This window comes from Pezoporus wallicus, unplaced genomic scaffold, assembly GCF_028554395.1.
Source record: "Pezoporus wallicus isolate ANWC-B61680 ecotype Strahan unplaced genomic scaffold, APGP_CSIRO_Pwel_v1 contig_5069, whole genome shotgun sequence".
NCBI classification, from domain to species: domain Eukaryota; kingdom Metazoa; phylum Chordata; class Aves; order Psittaciformes; family Psittacidae; genus Pezoporus; species Pezoporus wallicus.
The window spans coordinates 2,089,044-2,109,498 of record NW_026642361.1 but is presented as its reverse complement, the minus strand read 5'-3'; the positions used below and the strand labels follow the sequence as shown (position 1 = coordinate 2,109,498).

Sequence of the window (20,455 nt, the reverse complement as noted above, 5' to 3'; positions counted from 1 at the left end):
AAAAAAGTTGATAAATGCTAAATTTTAATTGTAAAATAGCTTGATTGTGATAAGCGGTTGGATTTTATATCGTTTGACACAAAAATAATGGTTATTAAATCTATGCCAAGGTATTGACATTTTAGCAGCAGACAGATGGCACCAAAGAGGACATTTTAGATAATGTGATGCAAGGTTCCTCAAATTGCAATTCTGCAAGAAAATGTTTTTATTCTATTTTTTTTTAATTTTTTGACAAATTTGTATATATTAAAAGATGGCCAACATGAACATATGGAACTGTGCTAATCCCCAAAACACAGGAAATTTAGGTTAGATAAAAGGAGCTGTGAGACGCTGGAACAGGCTGCCCAAGGAAGTTCTGAATGCCCCATCCCTGGCAGTGTTCATGGCCAGGTTGGACAGGGCTTAGAGCAACCTGATCTAGTGGGAGGTGTCTCTGCCCGTGGCAGGGGGTTGGAACTACATGATCTTAAGGTCCTTTCTAACCCAAACCGTTCTATGATTCTATGATCTTCGTAGATCATCTTGTATCTTTGCTGATATAACGTAAGATTTTTCTCTCTTGTCATGGAAGAATAACTGTTGCAGCTGAACCCAGGACATCCCCTTTATCTGTTAATGAGTATTAGAGACTGTTAATAGCACAGTCATTCCTTTGATGCTATGTATGCTGGCACCTGTCATCATTATGTATTCGTCTCCTGACTGGCCTGAACTTAAGTGCAATATGCCATTTGAAAAGTGCCAAAAAGAGTAGAGCAGTCATGTGGTTTTGGTGATCACAGTAAATGTAAATTAATCATGTTTGACAAATGTTTGTGTACTTATAGATCTGTAGGCAGAAGCTATGTATAATCAATGAACTGTCCTTTTATATTCTAGAAATAGACACAAAGTGCAACCAGCTAAAACTAGTGATGCTAGTTTCTTAAGGCAATGATGCAAAATCTGTACATGCTAGTTCTGTCAGTATTAGTAGTTTCGTATGCTTGGTGCTGTCATTTCAGAGCCTCAAGGCTGCACTGCACAGATGTCATGGTAACTTTTGCCAGGCTACGAATGCCAACCTTGGACTTTAATGTGTAAATTTTAGTGTTTAATTATCACACACACAACTGTCCCTGCCATGGGCAGGGACACCTTCCACTAGACCAGGTTGCTCAAAGCCCCATCCAACCTGGCCTTGAGCACTGCCATGGATGGTGCAGCCAGAACTTCTTTGAGCAACCTGTGCCAGTGTCTCAGGCCCCTGACAGTAAACAACTTCATAATACCTAGTCTAAATCTACCCTCTTTTCATTTCAAGCCTCCTTATTTCTCCTTATCTTGTCACTACTTGACCTTATAAAAAGTGCCTCTCCAGATTTCTTGTAAGCCCTGTTTAGGTACTGGGAGGCAGCTCTAAGGTCTCCCCTGAGATTTTTCTTCAGGCTCAAAAAGCCCAGTTCTCTCAGCCTGTCTTCATAGGAGAGATGCTACAGCCCTCTGCTTGTGGTCCTCCTCCGGACTCTGTCCAACAGGTCATATGGGTTTGGGAGGGGGTTGTTTTAAAAACTAAACCAATCAGTCAAACAAACAAACCAGGGATGAGAGATGCTGCAGTATCAAATAGTGTACTGTAATTGCACCATTTGTTTGATAAGAGCCTTTTGCCATGTGGATATGATTTTAAGGTATATGGGTTTACCAAAGAAAGTTTACTAAATAATAAAGCTAAACCCTTACCTCCAATGAACATTTATTTTGTGAAACCGAAATATTGTAAATTATAAGCCTGCTTACATCTCTGCCAGGATGATCTCTTAGAAATATGGCCTCTTTGTTGTTTTGGATGGAGCCTGGTCTTGGTATAGTTCATGGTGTGCTGCACAACTTCTTTCTCTGTCTTTATTTTGTTGTCTCTAAGGCCCTTGAGGGAAATACTGAGAATCTGGAGCAGCTGTAATCGCGAACAGACCTCGTTATTATTCCTATTTTAACTTGTGGGATAGTGCAGGATGTATGCAGTATCTGTTTCCAGACCACAAAACTTGAGAAAGATTATATGCTTATATCTGTGAAATAGCACTCAAGGAAACCTTGATAGGTGTAGACCACAATGCCTTTCTTCCACAGTGGTTAAGCTTAACTGTTCTTTATTCTGGAGGTCTTCTATTTTATAACACATACAGAAGCAACTAATTTCATGGAAATAGAGATAAACAGGTTACAGATGTCTTACTAAATAGCTGATGGTGATTTGTGTTTGATATCAGACAATAGGCTATCCCAATATTGCTGGTTTCTCCATGGAAAGAGTAACGACCATTAATGAACATGCTCTGGCATGTACATACTATACTGCAACGTTAGTAGCTTGGTGATTTCAGTGATAAGAAAATCTCTGGTATAGAACATATCTACTCTTTTCACTATCATTTGTGTTGGGATTTTGTTTTTTTTTCTGTCTGTTCTGTCATACCATTGATAATTGTCTTTTAAAAGTTATCTTCTCAATTTCTATTATGTTTTATGGTAGACAGAATTATTTTCTGATGAAATCTTACTTCCCATTAAGATTATGAATATTTTCTATTTTTTACTTCCCATACTGAAATCCAAAATATTTTTATTTATAATTACCTTTCTTTGCGGTGACTTTACTGTTGGCTATGTAAATAGTGTTATTTGGGACACAATGAAATGGAATGAAGCTGCACCAGGGGAAGTTCAGATTGAATATTAGGAAAAGGCTCTTCACTGAGCTGATTATCAGATACTGGAACAGGCTCTCCAGAGTCATGGTCACCAAACCTGTCAGAGCTCAAGGAGCATCTGGATGACACTCTTAATCATATGTTTCAGTTTTAGGTAGTCCTGCAAGAAGGAGGGAGTTGGATTTTATGAACTTTATGGGTCCTTTCCAAGTTGAGGTATTCTGTGATTTCATAGAATCGAAACATGTTCCCCCCAAACTACCCCCACCCCACCTCACCCCCATTTTTATTAAAAAGCGTGACTAAACCTCCTTCCTACCTTCTCTTCTGATTTTAGCTTGGGTCTGTAATGCTCATCCTGATGCCTGTCCAGAAAAGTAGTGTGGATCTTGATGTTCACCCAAAGCCCTTTACAATATATTCTGCAATACATTTTTACCACTTCCTTACTTCTTGGACATTGACAATGTTGGACACATTTCTTCCTCAATCTGGAGAACAGCAACATCAAGTAGCTGACCACAAAACTTGCTGTAACACTTAAACATTCATATTTACTTAGGTTAAGCCTAGTGATAATAGAAGTTGTTTTTCTCTAGTGCCTGGAATTTGGAAATTGTAACTGTATGTGATCGCTACATGGTGACACACCGTTAAAATAATGCCCTCCTCCCCCCTTTATTTTCTTTAGGGACGCAAGATTGAGGCAGAAAAGTACTTTGTGAAGGCTATTCAGCTGGATCCTACCAAAGGAAACTGCTACATGCATTATGGTACGTTTCAGATAGATAAGGTTTTCATGCATATTGCAGGCTTGCTGTTAATCTCTCAGAAACATTAAGGATTTGAAATGTGCTACTGGCAAAATATCTTCTTTAAAGGAAAATAAACTAATCTGTCATGTATAACTTCATCTACCTGTTAATATAACTTCATCAGTCTGTTAATCACTGCAGAGGCAAAAGTGAAGATTTTAATATTTTGCATAACTTTCCTCCTGCGAGAGGAATTTCAGTATTGCTGCCTCTCTGGGAAACAAAAAAAGGTGACTATTGCCATATCTCAAAATTTCATGAGCTGGGATATTATTACTAACAGTTGTGGCCTAACTTTGCCAGTTGTTGCTGGGTGGGCAACTAGAAGTTATACTTTACTGTGCATGAGTTCTATGTATCGAAGTGTCTGCTTTGTGTTGAAGAATTAGATCTATCTCCTTCCTAACATCTTCATGGCTGAAAAGGATAAGTATTACAAAAGGTTTTGACAAGTTGCCTATTTTTGGTCCTACTGAGCCATACACGTGCAGAAAGTACACAGATAACGTGAAGGTATCTTTATAACTTTGGATTGTTTATGCTAGATGTGCAAAAAGTAGTTCCAGATGCGATTAGTCCCAAGGAACCAAAAATATTTAACTTTGTGGACTAATTTGTACTGTATTTTAAAGCTGGTAATAGACAAATTAAAAATGCTAGCTATGTAGTCCCAATTGGAAAATACAGAAAGAAGTAATAAATTTCATCTTAGTTAAGGAAGAAGGTAGGGAACCACAAGCATACTGTATATATATTTGTATATTGTTTTAATTTCCTCTTCTGATTCTAACTGATAAATGTAAAATAAATAAAAATGAATGGCCAAGGGAAACTTAATCTCACATAATAACCATGTTTTTACTTTGTGTGATATCTCTGCCTGAATTGCTCGCATGTTGTATTTCCCTTTGGTCCTGTTCAGTGTAAAATATGGGGAAATATATCTGTATTTTCCATGTAAATCTTTTTTTTCTCAGCATGAAGACGTTAGAACAGAGAATAAATTAGTTGGCATCAGCCCTAAAGAAATCACATACCTCACGAATCAGCCAAATTAAAAGAATGGTCAGCTGGGACAAAAGAAGTGTGTTGATGGACTAGCAGAAATAAATGGATTGATGATTTTCTTCCAAGTGCATGTGGATACACACACTTATAATTTGTGCTCCCAGGATGTGCAGATGTTCTTTTTGACTTCTAACCTTCTAGACTTTTTTTGGAGCTGTCAGGAAGAGCTGTCAATATACTGTATCTTTCAAGAGACTTACATGTGTATTACATTGTGCTTCAATTCAAGCATTAAGCCAAAGGCTTTCTTAGGCATGATTTGGTGCAGGAGTCAACTTATTTGATCACATGAAAATTGAAGATGTGAACAGATTCATGGTTGCTTCATGGATAATACCACCACCAATACTTCTCTGCTTGAGGTAGTGTTAGAATTAGTTAGGTAATTTGCTGACTTTGTATTTCAGTGGACTTAGGTTTAAAGCACTGTTTCTCAAACTCACTGTGCTTGGAGATGTCTGAAAGGAGAACTAGTGGAAAAGCTGAAGAGATAGAAATCCCTGCACACTCCTGACATGATGCCACTTCATTGGACAGAAGAGGAAGGATCTTTTACTCTAGTGATGAGAGTGTGCAATCCCCTCTTGAGCTGAAATGCAGGCAGCTGCTCAGCTGTCCTTTTTCCGAATTCTCATCTAGTTCTCTACTAATTCTCCCCTTTTCTTCCCCTTTTCTCCTTTTTCTTTCGCATATGCCAGTTATCTGAACATCTAGAATTTGTGTAAAACGGTTGTCTTATGAGTATGTGAGTCTTGATGGTTGATCTGATACAAGCTACTCATGTACATGCTATGCTACCAGAAACACCTAACAGATGAAACTGCATACCAGTCAGGAAGAAGAAAAAAAATGGCTGTTGAAAGACTGCAGAAGCACTAGGTTTTGGTTTTTTAATTATTATTTTTTTAATTCTCTGTCAATGAAAATACTATTTTTGGCACATCCTACAATTTTTAAAACTAAAACACTGGCAGAAATTATTTCAGATACTATATTTGAGTGCTCCTTTAAAGTCTGAGGCTTTTAATTAGATAGATTTAATACATTTTTTTTAAGAAAACTTAAAATGAACAGTTTGGACTAAACCTTAATAAATGCTTATTTATTTTTGCATTTCCTTTCCTTTCTCCTCCCCCTGCCCCTTAAAGTTTTCTTCAAAGGGGCTTACCCACACCTACTCATGGTATTGGCTCTTATAATCCCATGTTATTTTGAACATTTAACTCAAGTATGCCATTTTGGATCCTGCAAGACCTCAGTGGCTTCTGTCATCAAAAAATTGATGACATAATTGAAATGGTCTCCATTGACCATTAAGAGAACTCTTTCTAACCCAGTTGCCTTGATTAAATGCCGTGGTTAGGAGGGATGAATCCAGGTGTGAAACTGAGAAACCAGACACCTATGAATTAATCCAATCCAAAGGAATTTTTGTATATATATTTGAAGAACATGTTGGGATCTAAAGAGTCAATAAGTTCAATTTGTTAACAAATGTGCCAAACATAGGAATATTCAGCCAGGTCAGACCGGTGCCATTATGGCCCAGGGGTTATTTGACCACTCACAAAGGAAGTAAAGATATATTTCTGTCTCCACTAAGCCTATCTCAGAAGTTGAAGAAATATTCTGTATAAAATTTGTTAGTGCACAGAGATGAGATGAATTTCAAACAGTGAAACACTTAAGTGCTCATCTGTTTGAAAATAAAAACCCTAAATTCTTCATATCTTTTCATTGAGATGGCTACTAGGATATAGTGTAATTTAGGAGGTTGAAGTTGTTGAAGGCTTTGTGTACTAGGTTTCACTTAAACAAGCAAACAAACAAACAAAAAAAAATAACCCCATAAATCTACAGTGAAATTTAAGTCATCCAAACGTTTTGCCTCCTAAACTGCCTTATTTCCTTTATAATTTGCTGTTTAAAAGAAAAATAATAATAATAATAATAATAATGAAAACCACACTAAAGCAAGTTCTGCTAAACCTGCCACTTTTATTTAGCCAACAAGCTGCTAGCTTGTTTGCTAAAACCAGGGTTTGCTACCACGCCTCTTAAAGTGCATCTAGTGGCTTCCCTTCAACATAAAGAAAATGGAGTAGCAAAAAAAAGAGAAAGTAGGTTTCAAGGTAAATGCATGTACAGAAGTCCCTTCTCCCTTACATTTGTAGTGGCTTAATTGGAATGGGAAAGTCGAGAACCCAACGGGATGTTCATATTAAGTCTGTTTTATTAATCACCATTGAGACCTCTTTTAAAAATAGCTTCCTTTGAATAATACATTGTTTCTAATAACTCTAAATTGTTTAATGATTTCTTTTTCATTATAAAAATGGATTATTCTCATTAGGTTAATTATGCATTCACTTAATTAGGCAGTTCACATTGTTCATCTGCCTTTTACAGTGCATTGCCAGTTACAGATATAAAATAAAATGAAAAATACTCTGTCAGATAAAGTAAAACTGAAGCATATTAGCTATGCTCTCATTGAAGGAGGAACATGTTAACATGTTCCCAAACATTCTAACGTGGGGTTTTTTTTGCATTAGCTTTCACTTCTGAATTTGTGATAATTTAGTTGCTTTTATAGATTTTCTCATATTATCCAGTTTGGGTTTTGGTTGGGGTTTTTATTATCATTATTTTCTAACACAAGTTTAACTTGTTAACTGCTCTTTTTTTTTCTTTTTTTTCTTTTTTTTTCCCTTTCATCCTAAGTCTTTCCAATAGTTGTTTCAGCACAGGGCTTTTAGCCCTTTTTGAAGCCTAAATTTTTACCTGAGCCTGTGAGTACTTTGTATATGACTTGCATCCAAAGATGACTGCTTTATCACTCATAAGTCCCAGACTGAAAATGGATTGGAACTGCTGTAAATTAAGCTTCAAAATAAGTTTATTTGAAATATGATAGCAGTGGATTTTCGAGCACCATTTTTTTCAGTCTTTAAGTCATACACTTGCATGTACTAGTAAGTGTGGGAATTTACATATGTTTACAGATGTGGATTCAGTTTTCTTCTTAGATGTGATGTATTTATAATATTTCTGTGCAGTCATATTGCTGGAGGTTTGTGTCTTTGTTCTTCATTTCCTGAAGAGCAGCCCTGGAAAGCTTTATTTTCGTGCCATATATTTAAGGAAAAGATTTTATGAAGAAAACAGTGTAATAATGAAAAATGTCAATGGGGTGTTGATAAGAAAGACAAATACCAACCATGGCCAAGTAACAAAGTCTTACTCATTTCTTCAAGAGACTTTTATGCCAATGGAAAAAAATGTCACTCTAGTCCATGGGAAGGTCAATTTTTATCTTTGTCAATGAAACAAATAAAACTTACTTCACAATACATAATTCCAGTGAATGAATTGTCTATTTCTGACTGGCAGGTTAGATAAATGTGGTATATGCCAAATGATAAATAAAACAGAGTACGTGGATCTGCTCCATTGGAAACACCAGATGCTACATGGTCATTATATATTGAGGAATTAAATTACTTCATGAGATGGTTCACAGCCAACCAGATGTAGTATGTCCATCACAAAGTGGCTTTGCCAGCCTTCCAGTGTGCACTCAAGAACATCTCAGTAAACGAAAGGCTTTTTGCCATTTAAAATCTTTTGTAAATCCTAACACTAAATATATAGTGTTTTTGTGGGGAAACTGTAAAACAAGTTTATGATACTCAACACATGTTCATAGAACATATGTACTCATTAGAAGAAGGGTTTCTCTGTCTTGGGCATGCAGTGGACTATGGCTTGTACCTCCTCCTACAGTATGAATGAATGAATGTAGTTCCAGGAAAACAGGATTCCTAGACCCAAAATGGGAAGATAGATGTAACTCACTTGCAAAAAGACTTCATTAAGCTTACAACCTTTCTGCTCCCAGAACGCTCTCCAATAACTTTAAGAAAATCTTCAGCCTTTATTAACACAGACAGTATTTCTTATCTCCAGACTGAAACTGAACAAGCAACTGAGCTATTCAAAAGAATATACTAATTTGAAGTCGTTTGCTGTTTTCTTGGCAGCTGTGAATGATGAGTGTACGAAGGCAATTTACTTGTAAATTGTCATGTCCTTTTTGTTGTTGTCTAGACTGTTGCTATCACACAAAATTAAAAGAAGGTTATTACAAACCACTATAATAACTATTTATCCCAACCTTCTTTTAGAAACAATCACGTAAGTGGGATGCAGTGGAGTATTTCCAAACAAGCCAGGTCACTGACCCTAAACACTGTGGAATTTCCATGTTTCTGGTTCTTCCCTTATCTTTAAATCTCATCATTCTGACATCCCAAATATGTGGCTAACTGCTTCCTCAGCACATTATACTAGACTGCTAGAAAGATGTGGTATAGAAATTACAGATTAGAGACAGAGCTAGAAATGTGGCTTTATACTTATTTCATTTTGCCAAAATATGGGGTTTCTGCAGGAATCAAAAAAACCTGTGGCATGAACAACCATGGAGACTGCTTTGTTAATGATCATATGTTTTGACCTATGAGTGCCCTCTCATTATGAGGATTTTTGAAGAAATACCATGGAGCCACTATAAAAGTGCAAATGGATAGGACTTTCCCATCTAAATTTCACTTTTCCAAACCTTATACGTCATCAGGTATCTGGGGAATGACCTAGGGTCCAAAATCTTCCTTACTATTTGTAGAAGATGAGGTCCTCTGAATTATATATTTTCATCATTAATCTTTCATTTTAGTTAGAGCTTCCAGTAATCCAGTTGTGGTCACAAGTTCAGTCATTGAGTCCCAAAGGCTTGCAATTTAATTTTTTTCCCTCTTATCTCTGGTTGTGCTCTGGATGGCATCCAATGGTATATTTAGCACAAGTGTAATACAAGTTTTTCAGACAAAGTAAAAGGCTAGTTAAAAGACCTTTCCAAGACAGTGTGTATATTGAAGTTGCAGGCTTGTGTAGTCTTTCTTTATATGTTATTTGCATGAAATGATCTCCATGGGAACCGACTGAGGGGATGAGCTCCCCAAAAGCCTTTCCTGCAAGAAAGCCAGAGAGCAGCTTTAGATAAAGATAGAATGGGCTATAAGGAGCAGCAAAACAAACCAGAATGCTGCTACCATCTAGGTAATCCTGATAAAAGTTCTCTTTGCTTCCCCTGTAAAATTATACATTCAGCAAGAAATTATTGCCTAACAGGCTTGCAAAACAGGATCTTTAAGCAAACATTTCCTTTTTCTGGGAACTGCTCATTCACAGGCAATGAATCTGGTTTGAAACCCTTGAAGGAGACAGTTACATTAGGTCATGTCTCTTGACTTGGCATCTTGCAACATTGATTCATCGCCTGGCAAGCTTTGGAAATCAACTCAGAGACAAGGTCTCTACTCTCATTTCTTCCACAGAACGCTGTTGAAATTTTCCATTCAGAAATCTCTAGCTGCATCTGCTCTTTTGCCCTGCATTACCACAGCAGAGTTGAAGTTGATGGTAACTTCAGTGGCAGTTCTGCTTATGCCAGTGAGAATGTAGTTCAGTTCTCAAGACATTATCTTTTAGCCTTACTGCATGCTTCAAAGACAAGACGTGATGCTTTGGGTTAGCAAGAACCCAGTCTGTATTCTGGTTTCGTTTGAAACTTGAAATGCTTTGACAGCATCAACAAATATTCAGCTTCAAATCCTCAATGTTTCTGAAAGATCTTTCAGTGAAGTTTATTATAAACAGATTTGACAGTTGAATCTATGGGTTTGATATAGCCACTTTTCCTGTTAATATAGTTGTTTAAGTTGCTGCCACGGAAGGAGAAAACTTTTGAAGAAGATAAGGTGCAGAAGACCTGGTGACAAATGTATATTAAAAGAAGAAAATGTTAACTATTTCCTGTTATGGTGGGATTTGAGGATTTTTCCTTCTTATTCACAAGGTAGTTTACTCAGTTTTGTTTGGATTACTGAAGATATCAGGACAGAAGTGTAAGTCATTGAAGTTTGAGTAAGTCCAGAACTAATGGTGTTCTGAGACCATTCAAAATTTTTCTTTTCAAAAGCAGCAGTAACAAGATGGGCTACTTCAGAAACCTACTCTGATCTGGTACAAAGTACATTTGAATGTTTGCCAGTGAGCACAAGTGAGAATATTTCAATTAAAGAAAGATTGGTGCAACTTGCACTTTTGTCTAATAAGAAAAGAAGCTCATAGCGCCTGTAAGGAATAGTTGAGCCCGTTCTAGAGGAAGGCACTAATGCCTTTGTGCTCTGGCCATAAAAGGTTGTTGCACACTGGCATATCCCAACCAATTAATACCTTTCATATTACAAGAAAGCAGAACTATCAATTCAGATGTATGGCTTTTAAACTGGTGTTGGTGCATGTATTAACAAAATGTTTTGCAAATGTTTATGCTCATTTTAGACAGGTAGTTACACCAGGTAGAGTGCTGTATGCTTTCATCTCTTTGGATGAAGATTTGTTAAAAGTTTTGGCGTAAGATGAAAATGAGTTGTTTTTCCTCAGCTCTTAGGAACTGAAAATTCTTGGTTGTTGTTTAAATTGAATGTATACTTTTATCTTACTTTTCAGTAGTTTGCATATATTTCCTCAATTCTTTTTTGTCAAATATAGACTCAAAACTGTTGTTGACAATCTGCAAGAAAAAGTAAGTTTAAACAAGTCTGACAGGATTTGTCAGCTTTTATGCTATTTCTGATGCTTAGATATCTTGGTTTAGGGGAGAATTATTATGTGGATAGTGAAATATTGAATCAGTTCTCTGCTGTCAAAGGTCTTTCAAAACTCTTGACTACATATTTACCCTCAGCTCTGTGCTGTGTAGCAACAAAGGTAGAAAATTCTATTAAAAAGATAACATTGTTCCAGGCAAAAAGCAGTGCTGTTGAAGGTTGCACCTGAACCTGAACCATGGATTTACCACTCCCATTTCAGAAAAATAGTAATGAGAAATATTCTTTCCTTGATAAAGGAAAATCAGGGATTCAGGGCTTCTAGAAAGATGTTTTCTCAAAAGCTGGTTCTGATTCAAGAAAACAATCAGGTTACCATAATTTATGTTGTTGGCAAGAGTTGGAGTCATGACACCTGCACTAAGAAAGCTCAGGATGGGATACTGGGCAGTCTGTCATAAATCATGCAGTTTGCCAGCTGCCTGTCAGAGGAGGAAATCCTGCGTGCAAATTTAGACCCACACAAGCGGTTGCTGGATCCAGGGGCTTGTGGATCAAGCCTTCCAATCCACCTTCAACTCCTTGGCATTATTCTTCCCAGCGAAGTGGGAAGAGTGCTATTCTCTTGAGAAACACACCTTTGTGACTTGGGCAGGAAAAGTTCATAAGTCTGATTTCTAAACAAGAAAGTGCAGCAGTAAAGTACCAATCCACCTTGTTGTCATATGAAATCAGTATATCATATTAAAATGAATGTCAGGTAATGTTTTCAAAATGAGATATCTCTACTTAGATGCTTTAAATTAAATTCAGGTGCATGAATAAAATTAGTATGCCTTTCAGGAGAACTTGGCAAATCAGTTCTCAACTGAAAGTTTCCATCTTGTCCTGGCTCTGACTGCAATAGATAGATATAGCATACTAACGATAATTCACTTTTAACATAGCTGACTGCATGATGCTGTGTTTTGAATTTGTGGCTAAACCAGAGTTGATAACATGCCCATGTTTTGGCTGTTGCTGAACAGTGTTTTAGCAGAGTCAAGGCTTTCTCCTTTTTCCACTCTGCTCCCTCCGTGAGTAGCCTGGAGATAGCAGGTGATTGGAAGGGGACACAGCTTGGACAGTTTACCCAAGCTGGCCAAAGGTATATGTCAGACCATATAACATCATGTTCAGCAACAGACCCTGGGATAGATGAAGAAGAGGGGTTTTGGCTTCTGAGGTAGCTTTTGGAGACTGGCTGGGTGTCAGACTACATATGAGAAGTGGTGAGCAATTTCCTTCATTTCTCTGTTTTTTGTTTTTTAATGCTTTCTTTCATCTACTGAACTATCTTTGTCTTGACCCAGAAGCTTTCTTGCTTTTGTTCTTCCTATTTTCCCATGTTACCCAGCTGGGGTCTGGCAGTGAGCAGCTGTATGGGTGCTTGGATGCTGATAGGGGACAACCCACCACACACCTGTACACTCAGATATTTCCACTAGATTGAGAAAGAAAAAAAAAGAGAAAAATTAAAAAAAACTAACTTATGGCTCTCATAGTTTTTTTTTTCTCCTTCATAAAAGATTTCCATTAATGGCTCAAGCCATGTGTTGTGGTTTAAGCCCAGCCAGTAACTCAGAACCACACACCCACTTGCTCACTCCCCCATTTCTGCCCCTGGGATGGGGAGGAAAATCAAAAGAATGTAAATCCCACAGGCTGAGATAAGAGCAGTCCAGTAACTAAGCTACAATATAAAACCACTCCTGCTACCACTAATAATAATAATGATAAGGGGAAAAACAAAGTGAGAGAATATAAAACTAAAAAGAAAAGAAAAATCAATAAACACAAGTGATGCACAGTACAATTGCTCACCACCTGCCAACTGATACCCGGCCTAACCCAAGCAGTGATCTGTGCCTTCTGAGTAACTCCCCCCAGTTTATATACTGGGCATGACGTGCTGTGGCATGGAATACCCCTTTGGCTAGGTTGGGTCAGGTGTCCTGTCTCTGTTTCCTCCTGACTTCCCCTGCTCCCTGGCAGAGGATGAGAGACTGAAAAGTACTTGATCAGAGTAAGCATTATTTATCAACAACTAAAACATTAGTGTGTTATCAGCACTGTTCTCAGTCTAAAGACAAACACAGCACTGCACCAGCTGCTAAGAAGGAGAAAAACAACTGTTACAACTGAACCTAGGGCACCACAGTTTCTAATTCTAAAGACAAATTAATTTCTTGTAATACAGACTTTTCTCACAGTATGTTTTATTGTTATGCTTTTATCTCTATTTATTTACTTATTGTTCTGTGTAAGAAAGCTTTTTGGAAATCACCTGTTTCTGGACAAATTGAACACAAAACATCATAATGCATGAAAGGATGGCATATACTAGAATGTGGGTATAACTAAAGCAAGCAAACCTTATGCTTTGAGTGCAGAAAGGCACAGATTTTTGCAGATCTGAATAACTAAGATACAGGTGACTGTCTGAGTAAATAATATTCTATCTCTTGTGAAGTTGAAATGTATCTACAGAGTAAACGAAAACCTAGGAAAGCTGTCCTTCATCACTTTTTGTATTGAGATAATTCCTTCTGTGAACAGGTTCACGGTATCAAAGCATCACTGAATTCACTGTGCCCCTGCAGACCTTGCTAGCTCTGGTTAAGTCAATCTGCATAAGCATGAAAGTAACAGGGAATGTATGTGGAAGGGAGGCAAGGAAAAAAAAGAAAATCCCTCTCCAAGAGAGAAAGTAATTTGCTCATGGCGAAGTGCACCTGAAGAGGCTTGTGGCCAGTGATGATTTGGTGGACTTTTGGTTGAGTGACCTTTAGAAAGATAAAAAAGAAAGGATGGGATACTGGAGTGTATAATCACCATACTTTAAGATAGCTTTTCCAAATATAAAGTTATGTAGACACAGATTCTAGATGGCTGAAACCCTTTGAAAAGTCCTTGATCCAAAAATAACGCATTTTATAAATTAGGTGTGAAAAAATCTTTGAAAGAAGCAGAAATAGGGTGGTTTGAGTACCTTGCAAAATGTTTTTTCCCCTCTTCTTCAAAGGAAAACACATTCTTACAGAATTCTACTAGTTGTTATGTTTTGTTTTGAAACTACTGTACTTTAGTTAAAGTTTTGTTGATCATTGAATCATAGAATCATAGAATAGTTAGGGTTGGAAAGGACCTTAAGATCATCTAGTTCCAACTCCCTTGCCATGGGCAGGGACAAATCCTAAATTATTCATTCTTTTCAGTATTAACTTGGTTTAATGATTATGATTACGTCATTTGTAAAAAATTCAGTCACTTAATTTTAGCCATCTATATTTTCGTGTGAAAGGTAAGCATCATGTAGGAAACTTGTAAAAAGCTACCTGTTGTGATTTTCTTAGTGTTATTAAAATACATGATGAAATACCAGTTCATCAAGTATATTATATATATTTATATATTTAATAATTTTAAAGCAAAGCATCATTTATAATTCTAAAGCTGAAGAAATATGTTTGCAGGTATTTATATAAAAAGTATTTTCATATGTGTCCTGGGTTCAGCAGTAGCAGTCATTTTTTCTCCTTCTTAGTAGCTCGTGCAGTGCTGTGGTTTTGACTTTCGGCCTGGGAACAGAGCTGATAACACCGATGTTTTTAGTTGCTGCTCAAATGTTTAGTCTGGCCAAGGACTTTCTGAGCCTCATGCTCTGCCAGGGAGGAGGGGAAGCCAGGAGGAAGCAGAGACAGGACACCTGACCCAGACTAGCCAAAGAGGTATTCCATACCACAGCACGTAATGCCCAGGATGTAACTGAGAGTTACCTGGAAGGGCTGGTTCACTGCAGGGTTGGACCACGTATCGGTCGGTGCTTGGATCGGCGGGTGGTGAGGTGTTGTATTCTCTTCCCTTGTTATTTCCTTTATCATTATTACTATTGGTGGTAGCAGTAGTGACTTGTGTTATACCTTAGTTACTAAACTGTTCTTATCTCAACCCATGGGAGTTGCATTCTTTTGATTCTCCTCCCCATCCCTCTGGGAGCAGGAGGAAGGCAAGGGGGGGTAGGGGGAGGGGGTGTGAGAGAGATACTGCGTGGCTGACTGTGTTTAAACCACGACAATATGGTTCTGATAGATACTTTTAAATTGGAATATATTTCACTGTAGATGATATTTGATTTTATTTTGTTTTGAGGAAGTGAATATCAGTGTATAGATGGAAGGGCAAATTCTTAAATGGCAAACTTCTCAGGGATGGGAGCATTGTTTCTTGATAGCTGAGTTGTGCTGTGTTGTTCGCATGCTCCATAAATATGTTCTGCAAATATTGCAGTTACTACTTGTCATATTTATTGCATTTTTTCTATATTTACTACATTTTTAAAGATACTGAAATACAGAGTAGATCAGCCAATGACTAAACCTTGAATCTTAGACATCTGCGATTTTTTTGTTTGTTTTGTTTTCTAAATTCCTTTTCCTAACCGTATTGTCTGAGGTATTATCCATCAGTTGTTTTTTGTGTGCTCACATTCATGCACTACATTGCAGGTCAGTTCCTTCTAGAAGAATCCCGCCTGATAGAAGCGGCTGAGATGGCAAAAAAAGCAGCTGAACTGGATAATACAGAATTTGATGTTGTTTTCAATGCAGCCCATATGCTCAGGTTAGTGCTTTTGCATCCACCTTACTTGATTTTCCTCCCCACTTTTAGAGGAAAAAAAAAGTCTTTACTGCTTTCGCTTACACAGGGTCCTTTTTAAAGCCCAGCAACTCTTTTGAATAATTCAACATTGCAATTAAGATAAAAAGAATTGGACTGAAACTGTTGCAGGATTTAGCACTTTCTATTTCTGATTTTCTATGCCTTATCTTGTAATTTCTTACGTCTAAAATTTCTGTTCACAAGCAGTTAATCCTTTTTGCTTACACACAAGAAAAAGTGGGGGGTTTGTGAAGAACCATCTGCAGAATTTTCTTTTACCTGATTTTAAAAAATTTAGATTGCATAGCAATTGAAAATAGTAGAGTGATCTGGGTGTAACTAGGGAATATTGAAAACACAAGATTTTATATTAATAACAGTAGGGGACAGTACAATAATTAGAAATCTAAATATTGCCAGGCTAATTATGACTTAATTATGACAGTAAGGGTTGAGGGCTGCCTTGGTTGCAGCTACCACGAGATGGTGGAATTCAGGATCTTGTGTGGTAGGACCAGTAGAATACCAAGTAGAATTGCAACCCTGGACTTTAGCAGGGCAAACTTTGGCCTTTTCAAGCAATTGCTAGGGGAAATCCCATGGGCAAGGCTGTTTGACGGTAAAGGGGCCCAAGATAGTTGGTTGGCATTCAAGGATTGCTTTTTCCAAGCACAAGATCAGAGCATCCCGACACGTAGGAAGTCAAGGAAGAGGGCCAAGAGACCTGCGTGGTTAAATAGGGAATTGCTGGGTATGCTCAAGTGGAAGAGGAGAGTTTACAGGTCATGGAAGGAGGAGCTGGCCACCTGGGAGGAATATAAGGCTGCTGCTAGAGGATGTAGGAAGGCAGCTAGGATGACTAAGGCCTCCTTAGAATTAAACCTGGCGAGAAGGGTCAAGGACAGCAAAAAGAGCTTTTTCAAATACATGGCCGATAAAACTAACACCAGAGGCAATGTAGGCCCACTGATGAATGGGATGGGTGCCCTGGTGACAGAAGATACAGAGATGGCAGAGTTACTGAATGCCTTCTTTGTCTCTGTCTACTCTGCTGCAGGCAGTCCTGAAGAGCCCTGTACCCCTGAGACCTTAGATGAAGTCAGGTCAACGGAGCGGTTTGCCTTAGTCAATGAGGAATGGGTTAGAGACCGGTTGAGCAATCTGGACATCCATAAATCCATGGGTCCAGATGGGATGCACCCGCAGGTGCTGAGGGAACTGGCGGAAGTCATTGCTAGGCCACTCTCCATCATCTTTACCAAGTCTTGGGAAACGGGAGAGGTGCCTGAGGACTGGAGGAAAGCAAATGTCACTCCAGTCTTCAAAAAGGGCAAGAAGGAGGACCCGGGTAACTATAGACCTGTCAGCCTCACCTCCATCCCTGGGAAAGTGATGGAACACCTTATCCTTAGTGCCATCTTAAGGCATATCGAGGATAAGAGGGTTATGAGGGGCAGTCAACATGGCTTCACCAAGGGGAAATCATGCTTGACCAATCTCTTAGCCTTTTATGAGGAAATAACACGATGGATGGATGATGGCAGAGCAGTAGATGTGGTCTACCTTGACTTCAGCAAAGCATTTGACACAGTCTCCCACAGCATCCTCACAGCTAAATTGAGGAAGTGTGGTCTCGATGATCAGGTAGTGAGGTGGACTGTGAACTGGCTGAAAGAGAGAAGCCAGAGAGTTGTAGTCTATGGGGCAGAGTCTTGTTGGAGGCCTGTATCTAGTGGAGTGCCTCAAGGGTCAGTACTGGGACCAGTATTATTTAATATATTCATCAACGATTTAGATGAGGGAATTGAGTGTACTATCAGCAAGTTTGCTGATGACACTAAGCTGGGAGGAGTGGCTGATACGCCAGAAGGCTGTGCTGCCATCCAGCGAGACCTGGACAGGCTGGAGAGTTGGGCAGGGAGTAACTTGATGAAATATAACAAGGGAAAGTGTAGAGTCCTGCATCTGGGCAGGGACAACCCCAGGTTCCAGTATAGGTTGGGGAACGACCTGTTAGAGAGCAGGGTACGGGAGAGGGACCTGGGGGTCCTAGTGGACGACAGGATGACCATGAGCCAACACTGTGCCCTTGTGGCAAGAAGGCCAATGGCATCCTGGGGTGTATTAGAAGGGGGGTGGTTAGTAGGTCGAGAGAGGTCCTCCTTCCCCTCTACTCTGCCCTGGTGAGACCGCATCTGGAATATTGTGTCCAGTTCTGGGCCCCTCAGTTCAAGAAGGACAGGGAGCTGCTGGAGAGAGTCCAGCACAGGGCAACAAAGATGATTAAGGGAGTGGAGCATCTCCCAGGAAAGACTGAGGGAGCTGGGTCTCTATAGTTTAGAGAAGAGGAGACTGAGGGGTGACCTTATAAGTGTCTATAAATATATAAAGGGGGAGTGTCACGAGGATGGAGCCAGGCTCTACTCAGTAGCAAACAATGATAGGACAAGGGGTAATGGGTACAAACTGGAACACAAGAGGTTCCACTTAAACTTGAGAAGAAACTTCTTCTCAGTGAGGGTGACAGAGCACTGGAACAGGCTGCCCAGGGAGGCTGTGGAGTCTCCTTCCCTGAAGATATTCAAAACTCGCCTGGACACATTCCTATGTAACCTTATCTAGGTGTTCCTGCTCCAGCAGGGGGATTGGACTAGATGATCTTTTGAGGTCCCTTCCAATCTCTAGCATACTATGATACTGTGATACTGTGACTTTGAGACTCACAGTAGCACTTAGTGATGTTATCAGAATCTGTGATTTATTGTTATATTTAATCCTGTTGTCCTATTCAAATAGAATAAAAATTTAGACTATTTTTTTTCCTTTTAAAGCTGTCAGACCCAGATATGCAGTAACATTAAGCTTCTACCTGAATATTATCATTAAATTCACATTACCGTAATAGGTATCCTCCATGCTTATTTCTAGGATAACTGTCTAATTATCGTCTATTGTCCGCTTAACAGCTACGAGGCTACTTGGTTTCATTTAGATTGTGTCTATTCTTAGAAAATGGATAAAAAGGGAAATAAAAAATACAATTCATCATTAACGCAAGCCAATTATTGAAATACTTTGTCTGATGAAGGTATCTCACTTGGCTGTTTATACTTTTAATGCTTAGGATATGAAATGAAAAGAAAATGTTATTAAAGAGCAGGTAGAATTGACTTTAGCCAAGCAGCCTGTGTTTCAGAATGAAAGTTTCTATACCAGGATTTTGAAATAAGCCCCAAAATACCCTTTGAGAAATAATTCTTGTTGCTTGTAGATTAGAAAGGAAACCAAGACAAGATGGTTAACTGGTAAACAACAGTTTGACCTCCCACAGGTATATGAGCTATTTTAAAGATCCTTCCCTTCCCCCTGATTATTCTCTGAATTATATCTCTCAAGATAGAATTCAGTAGTTTGAAACATTTAGATTAATGAAACAAATTCACTGACAGAATCATAGCAAGTTAGGTATGAAAACTGAATCCAAAACAGTATAAAGTGTGCCAGTCTCCTGACTTCAGTGAGTATGTTGTGGAAGTGAGTATGTATGTTTCATGGTATGACTGTGGGTATCTTAAAATGCGGTGACATAGATCAATATTATTTTGGGGGTAACTGCAATAAGTCTCTTACTTCCTCTCTGAGCACTTAGTGAGGCATCCCAGGTTTTAAAGGTATGTCTTTACATTGGGATATGAGTTATTTTTTGACTCTCAGAGTTAGAGCTACATGGCTGTACTGTATACGTCAGCCATGGTTACCCTTCTTGTTCTGGTTGGGAGTGGACACTTTTTGAGAAACTTTGACCAGCATTGAGCTCAGTGATTCTAAACTGTCAGCCAAAAACCAAAAAAGAACCTCTAAAAGAAAGAAAACCCATCAAACCAAACCCCTTAAAAGCAAAACAAAATTAAAAAAAAGGCCCAGTGGTTTTGTTTAGCTAGAATCCAACTGTGGTCCTTAGGGATATCCAGTTGGTCTGATTTTTCACTTAAATGCTCATCTTTCTTTGTGGAAGATGATAATGCCTTCCTAATATGCTTTGGGAGTCTAAAGTGGTCTGAAGGATTTAGCAAGAATTAGGGTGGCAAAGTGAAATTCAGTGCTGCCAAGTATTTGCTTAAAACCCTGTGTGTTATGATCTGTCTGATTTTAGCTAAAACATGATTCTGTTGTCTGCCTTTGTTCACTGCTTAGTAATTTATTCAATATACTGCTTACATAATATCTGCTGGACAAGAGGAATGTATATTCATATGTTAGGACAAAGCAGCTACAAATCCATCATGAGTCTGGGGGACTTCAGAAGCTGATTTTCAAAATATTTAGAATGATGGAGAGCTGAGGTGATTCCAAGAGGAAAGCAGATACAAGGATACAACAGAGGGAGGAAAGAAGGAAGTACTCAGACTGACATAGAGTGACACAACTCGAAACTGTGGGTGCTAACACTCATAAATGAAAGGACAAAATTATTAAATATATTAATTTCACGTAG

General features: G+C 38.5%; 1 protein-coding gene across 5 annotated transcripts in view; it reads left to right on the top strand.

Moving 5' to 3' along the window:
* TMTC2 (transmembrane O-mannosyltransferase targeting cadherins 2) overlaps positions 1-20,455 on the top strand; it is a 256,741-nt gene that overhangs the window by 207,398 nt on the left and 28,888 nt on the right. For all 5 annotated transcript variants that reach the window (XR_008974934.1, XM_057429504.1, XM_057429506.1 and 2 more), the window contains exons 9-10: positions 3,391-3,472; positions 15,807-15,921. Coding sequence is in view for 4 of the 5 variants with exons in the window: in XM_057429504.1 (XP_057285487.1) it covers positions 3,391-3,472; positions 15,807-15,921 (197 nt within the window). In the remaining variant the exon portion in view is untranslated. The remainder of the gene's footprint in view (positions 1-3,390; positions 3,473-15,806; positions 15,922-20,455) is intronic.